The following is a 7,449-nucleotide window of genomic DNA, read 5'->3' on the forward strand; positions in this document are numbered from 1 at the left end:
GTCAAAGATTGCTCGGCTTCCGCATTAGGGAAGAGGAATTATTTTGAAAGAAATGAAAATGTGGAAAGTAGGAGTCGTGACAGGGAATAGAAAAAGGAAGGTATTATTGTAGCATAATTTGAATGTCCGTGATGGAATACATATGAATGGGCTGGAAAAGAAAGAAAGAGAATAGTTGGGAGTTGATATGCAGGTGTAGTTTGAGATATTAACGGAATTGTTTTGTATTTGTAAGACGTCGTGCTACCACTGAACAGCTATTTGCGAGAAGCCGTTACGTGGTGGCACGCGTATCAGTAAGGAGTGGAGAAAGTGGGATTGTTTTCGGTCGTTATCAAGTACCCTGTTACCCTATTGTAAATAAAAGAAATTCTAAAGAGATGAAAATGTAAGAAATTGAGTGAAGCAATGCCAAAGATTGCTCGGCGTCCGCATTAGGGAAGAAGCATGGAATAAACGTGAAAATGTGGAAATTAGGATTAGGGAGATGAAACTGAGAAAGAAAGGTATTATTTGTGCATAATTTGAATGTCCGTGATGGTAAACATATGAATCGTCTGGAAAAGAAATGAAGGAAATTGTTTTGAGTTGATATGCAGCGATACTTGTAGACAGTAACCGAATTGGTTGTTATTTGTAAGGCGTCGTGTTACCACTGAACAGGTATGTGCGAGAAGCCGTTACGTGGTACGAACGCGTGCTAGAAATAGCAGTGAAATATTTCATATTTCTTTAGTGAAATGAGTTTAGGAATGATTGTAGGTAAGTTATTAGGTCTGCAGGGCCGCATTATTGAAGAAGGCGGAAAGGAAGTCGGTAAAATGTAATGCATGCACTGGCACGTGTTCATTAAGGAGAAGTGTAGAAAGTGTGAGTGTTTTCGCTCGTTATCAAGTACCGTGTTCCCCTATTGTTGCGGAAAGAAATTGAAAAGAGATGAAAATGTATAAAATAGAGTGAAGCGAAGCAAAAGCTTGCTCTGTGCCCGCATTATGGAAAATTATGGAATTAATTTGAAAGAAGTGAAAAGGTAAAAATCAGGAGTATGGACACTGAATTGAAAAGGAACGGTATTATTGTATCAGAATTGGAAAGTCCACGATGGAAAACATATGAATGCGGTGGAAAAGAAAGAAAGAAAAGTGTTGGGAGTTGATATGAGGTGTACTTGTAGACATGAACAGATTTTATTTGTATTTGTAAGCCGTGGTGGTAGCAGAGAACAAGTATTTACGAAAAGCCGTTACGTGGTCGCAACGCGTGTTAGAAATAGCAGTGAAATGGGAAATATTTATGCAATTTAGAAACGAAAAAGCTTACGTACCGAATTGAGCAGAATGAATGAATGTGCTTTAGTTGGTCAAGATTGCTTTGATATAACAATGTTGTGAAGAGAAGATGATAGAAATTGTAAGAGGAGAGGAGACAGTGATTATGAATTTCGTTCCCAATGTTATTTGCCTGGAAATGAATTCTGTCGTATATATAAGAAAGCAGCCAGCTAGAAGGATGAAGATATCAGTGAAATCTTTATTATAGGCACTAAGGCCTCATTACAAAGAGGGGGGACATTACAAAGACAGACAATACAATACAAAACGTGGGGTACATAAAGCGAATGTTGAAATGAAATGAGTAACATACTGTATGATGATGGAATGGCTTACGAGTCCCCCAAAACTCGCAGTTTCATTTAACATTCTTCTTATACAGTTCTTATACAGTTTTTTTTATCGTTATACAGTTTATCATGCACCATTCCTAACATATCGACTCGCAACAATCTCTACCTCTTGTGAAACATCATAAAGAGAGAGGGTAAAGAACCTGACACAGAAGATACTCTGATCAATTAAGAGATATCAAAAACCTTCGATATGGTCGACCACCATTACTTGGCAGTTGTTACCTCCTCTTTGAAGGTTGGAACGCTGCAATGCGCATATCTGCTTTGTGGTTAGAGTAAATGACTGCCTATCGGAATCGTCCAATATAATGGACTGGAACTTTCAAAATTGTCCCTTCTCATCTTTTCTGTTTGTATTGACTGTAGACATACAACTGTGTAGACTAAAGACATTGAGGAGCAACCCGCATGAACAACGATGCCAAAGATCTGTGCCGTCATATGCGCACGACAACGCCGTAATAATGTCCGATACCAAGTGCATCGAGGTGACTGGCACCGCACTATTGGACTACGAGGTAATGACAGGAACCAAAGTCAATCAGGAAAACTGTAAGGAACTACCTCTGGAGGGGTAATTCTATACAATTAAACAGTGTTGTGGGGCGCTGACAGAATGACTGGTTAAATTGCAATGGGTATGGTTCGATCCAGTGATAAACTGAAATGAGCAGTGGAAGATATTCCTTAAAAGTCAAGCAACGGTGGCGAACGCCTACGTATTCTCCGCCATCTGTTACTGCTTAACCACCTAGTCCCACCCCCTGCTCACATCTAACCAGACTGGAGTGTCTGTTCTTTTGTTTTTTAAGAAAAATGACATGTTCCACCGGTCAGGTGCTCTATTTGCTGAGCTTTGATATCTCAAGCAATTCTTTGATAGTGAACGGGTGTAGCCACCGTTTCTTTGACAGATTGTCTCTTTGACAGAGCTACAGTCCTGGGCCAAGTGAAGATCAAAACAAATCACTTGGTGCTTGGAATGTCGTCAAGTAGTCAGAGCCCTCTATCTGTCTGACGAGCGGTAAATAGAATCCTACGTTGGCAGTCTGTAGAGGCAAAAGCGACGGCATTCTCGGGGAGACGCCGGCCGTCAATAAAAATCAACTGGCTGGTCTATTCCAGGGGATTTTCGAGTCGGGGTCCATGAATAATTTCTAGAAATCCCTGGCCTGACAATGTTACCCTGGAGCGTTGCTAGTTCGAGGTAAATTCTACAGCCATAGAAATCCCACCATCTCTACCTGGTCGTGATGCGTGCACTAGTCCGGTACCTGAACATTACTGACTTGTAAAGTTATGTAGAACGGCTGCCACCACGTGTAGAACGGGTCCGGCTAATCAGCTATGGTCATTATGTGGTCTGACGGCGATTCGACTACCATTTCTCACAGTTCAAACAACAAGACGAAGGCGTTCTTGTTTGACGGAGATTTGACTGCCATTTCTATTAAGCTAGACAACAAGAGATAATTTTCAAGACGTAAAGGTAATGTAAGGGAGATAACTCTAACCAATAAATTGCTCTTTAATTATTTGATTACAATGTTTTCTTATGACAAATGGCTGCGATTGACAAAGTCCGGATTCTTGTGACTGGAGACTCAGGTGAAGTTTCTATCATTTACTACAGATACATTTTAAAGAAATAATTTACTATAATTATATTTATTATTATCATTATTATTTTATCATCGATCTGCCTTGTTGAATGACAACATGATGTACGAAGTTAATTGTCGGCAAATTTAACTTCACTGCCTTGTCCACGTTTGTAGTTTTGTGATGTTTTCGTAACTTTCGTTTAGTATCACATATTTGATTAATGTATTCGGAAATACTTTCCGAATACATAAAAACACTTGTACTGAATATAGTGGAGCTACTTTACACAAGGTGGATATAAATACTGCGAGTGTTCAATTGACAGTAAACAGATTTTTAATGGTAACCAGTATGCGGGTAGTGTCACCAGTTGGCGAATGCAAATCTAGAAAACATTGTAGTGGCAAATACATCATTAACTTAGAAGCTATTCTTCAGTATACATAATAGAGAATATCATAATAAAAGAATATCAAGAACACATACACACATACATACATTGTTGTTGGCACTCCGTTGCTTACGACGTCGAGGGTTCCAGTTGATCAGATCAACGGAACAGCCTGCTCGTTAAATTAACGTGCAAGTGGCTGAGCACTCCACAGACACGTGTACCCTTAACATAGTTGTCAGGGATATTCAGCGTGACACAGTGTGACAAGGCTGACCCTTTAAATTACAGGTACAACAGAAACAGGAAGTAAGAGTGAGAGAAAGTTGTGGTGAAAGAGTACAGCTGGGTACACCATCATCCCCTGCCGGAGCCTCGTGGACCTTTAGGTGTTTTCGCTCAATAAACACTCACAACGACCGGTCTGGGAATCGAAACCGCGAGTCCGCTGCCCTAACCAATGGGCCATTGCGCCTCCACACATACATACATATATATATATATACACACACACACACATATATATATATATATATATATATATATATATATATACACACACACACATATATATATACACACACACATATATATATATATACAGACACATATATATACATATATACTTGCAAATGGACGTGTGCGTTCGATGATATAATAATACAAAGAATATATATGCATGTATACACACATATATGTACATACTTACATCTACATGTGTATATAGATACATATCATGGTACAGGACGTTAGAAAAATTGGCACTGTCATGCTATTAGCTGTCAGAAGTGAAAGTGCTCACTGCTAGTGAAGTATTTGTCTGTCTGCCTGTCTGCCTGCATGCCTGTCGATTCTTTGGCTACTGACAGCTAATACCATGACTGGCCGGAGCGAGCTATATGTCTCTCTCTCTCTCTCTCTCTATCTATCTATCTATCTATTACTCGAAAGTTATTGGAACAAATTTGACACCTATATCCATGAGGCAGAAAACACACAGAGTATAAGGGTACTACTAAAGCAGAGTGGTCCCGAACGCGCAGTCGCGCGTCCGCGCTAGCTAGTCGTGAGTGGTCGATCCTATTATTTTTAAACTTCAAACTTCATTTGTTTTCTATTTTGATAAATTCTCTCTGAAAATTATATTTTTATATTTTAAATAATTTGCAATTTCAGGAAATATGTTTTTATATTAAATTTGTGTTTTCTAATAAGGTGGACAAGTGATATCACTGTCCCACACATATGGGTGTGATGCATGTGCCTAGAGTATCTTTATTAGACAGGAAGTCATGATAGGTAGATTGGGCTTTGTATATTTGACAACAATTGGGCTTAATATATTTCTAAAAAACAAGGCAGTTAGCTGGCAGAAACATTAGCACACCGGGCGAAATGCTTAGCAGTATTTTGTCTGTCTTTGCGTTCTGAGTTCAAATTCCACCGAGGTCGACTTTGCGTTTCATTTTTCAGGGTCGATAAATTAAGTACCAGTTGCATACTGGGGTCAATCTAATTGACTGTCTCCCTCTCTTGTGCCTGGAGTAGAAAAAAATAATAACAATTGTTTCAAATTTCATACAAAGCCAGCAATTTTAGGAGTGGAGTTACTTGATTGCATCAACTCCAGTACTCAACTGGTACTTATCTCATCAACCTATTAATATTGTTATATCTGAAGAAAATCATAAAATCTTTCTTCTTCATCATTTTAACATCCATTTTTCCATGCTTACATGATTCAGACAGAGATTACTGAGGGAGATTTTCAATGGTTGGATGCCCTTCTTGTTGCCAACTGTCATTTGTTTCCAAGCAAGGTAATATTTCCCTACGGCCAGACATGTTTTCTCGGAATATTGGAAATGAATAACACTGCTTGTCTGACAGTAACGCTATTTACAACTGTCATACAATATCAAGACACAGAGACACAAGCATACACACACTGATACACATTATATACATATATTCATGATGGATTTCTTTCAGCTTCCATCTGTCAAATCCACTCACAAGACTCTCTCTCTATCTATCTAACTCTATCTCTCTCCCCACTTCTCTCTCTTTCTCTACATCTGAGACAGTGCTGCTGCTGTGATATGCACTAACTTCCTGCACAACCCCTGAAAAAAGGCTGCCATGTAACTTCTTGGCAGAGATTCACTTACCAATTCTCACCAACCTTTGACTCATAGACATGCTTCTGTCACCTCATACTGTCCAATCATTTTTTTCTAGAGTAACAGACTTCTGGAATTCTGTCCCTACCCAAACATGAGTTTACCAATAATTGTTTATTCCCACTCCCTCCTTCCCCTATGATATAGAAAGTTATAGAAATCTGTGATTTGAAATTCAGTATCTTATGGAAGCATTAATTGTAATTTTCATAAATTGAAGGCTTACATGAAGCAATGATGATCTGAGAGTCTTAAAACTATGCTATTATTGTTTAATAGTTCATTGGGATATAGTCAGCACTTTGTCTTCATTTACTGTATGTAGAGTAGGTAGGTGAGCATGGCAGAGCAACCTGATTATCCAGTCATTCTCTGCCTCAGCTGTATACAGGGTAGGTAAGTCAGTGTGCCAGAACAGCCTGTCTCTATCTAGTCTGTTGGCTTTGTCTTGGCATTAACAAGTATGAAGAGTAATTAAAGTAAGATAACTTAAGATCATCTCACCATCTCTCTACTGGTCTCGTACAAACACTACAACTAAAAACATATTAACCTATCTTTTCAGCACGGCAAAAATATCAAGGAATATATTACTTTATCTATTTAGGGCTGTTTTCATATCTAGACGTTCACTATGGACACTCCAACCGCTAGGAATAATATACTTTCCTAAAGAAGATATTGGATGCCAGAAGAAAATGTAGTATAACCATAACCTTTAAGAGTTTCTGATCATGGATCTATCAGCTCTATCAGGCTTAAACAAAAACAGCTATGAATATGATTCAGTTTAGAGCAGAGCCAATGCTGTAGAGCTGTCTACCTTGAATAAGCCTCTTCCCACCACCTACTAATAGTGTCAGTGTCATAGGTTTACTTTCACAGTGGTAAGATACACCCACCCACATACATACACTCACACACAGACACACACGCATCTAAACATTGAACATTGTAATACAATGTTCTTCATTTCCATTCTCCTATGAAAAGTTTGGTAAAGATGAAATAAATACTACCTTGCTTGGAAATGGGTGAAGGTTGGCAACAGGAACAACATCCCACCATAGAAAATTTGCCTCAATGAATTTCCATTTTACCATGCTTTACAAAGCCTGGGAAATAGGACATTAAAACAATGACGACGATGGCTGCAGTCATGCCAAAGCTGCCCTTTTAACTCTTTCATGCATTGCACTGCACCCATCCTTTAAGTCTTCTACTTAACTTTACAATCTCTGTTTTTCACATCATTATATTATGAGACATAGATGAAGAAACATTTTATTCAGTATGTGTATACATATATATTCATTAACGCTATAACTTTGTCTTAGAATTAGCTGGCCGAATTTCTACCATCCTATATTTACTGTGTACAAATGATAGAAATCCCTAAACACCTCGTGCTTTTGAATAACCCTCTCTCTTTTAATCTTTCTCTTTCAATTTCACTCCCTCTCTGTTTTAATCTGTCTGTCTCTCCCGATATTTATTTCACTATGTATATCTCGATCCCACTCTCTATATATCTTCTCCTTCCCCTTCGATTAATTCCTGTTCAGCGCCGGTTTGGTGCACCC

At 38.6% G+C, this 7,449-nt stretch overlaps 1 protein-coding gene across 10 annotated transcripts in view; it reads left to right on the forward strand.

The window, feature by feature from the left end:
- The first annotated feature begins 1,982 nt into the window (after window positions 1-1,982).
- Window positions 1,983-7,449, forward strand: part of LOC106871814 (rab-like protein 3) — a 41,544-nt gene continuing 36,077 nt past the window's right edge. For 2 of the 10 annotated variants that reach the window (XM_014918508.2, XM_052965559.1), the window contains exon 1: window positions 3,202-3,295. In XM_014918508.2, coding sequence (XP_014773994.1) covers window positions 3,250-3,295 — 46 coding nt within the window. In that variant the 5' untranslated portion in view covers window positions 3,202-3,249. Of the gene's footprint in view, window positions 2,206-3,201; window positions 3,296-7,449 lie in introns of those variants that run through there. The other 8 variants (XM_014918537.2, XM_014918547.2, XM_014918475.2 and 5 more) reach the window with 8 other exon arrangements.

Source organism: Octopus bimaculoides, chromosome 2 (genome assembly GCF_001194135.2).
Source record: "Octopus bimaculoides isolate UCB-OBI-ISO-001 chromosome 2, ASM119413v2, whole genome shotgun sequence".
In the NCBI taxonomy this organism is placed as follows: domain Eukaryota; kingdom Metazoa; phylum Mollusca; class Cephalopoda; order Octopoda; family Octopodidae; genus Octopus; species Octopus bimaculoides.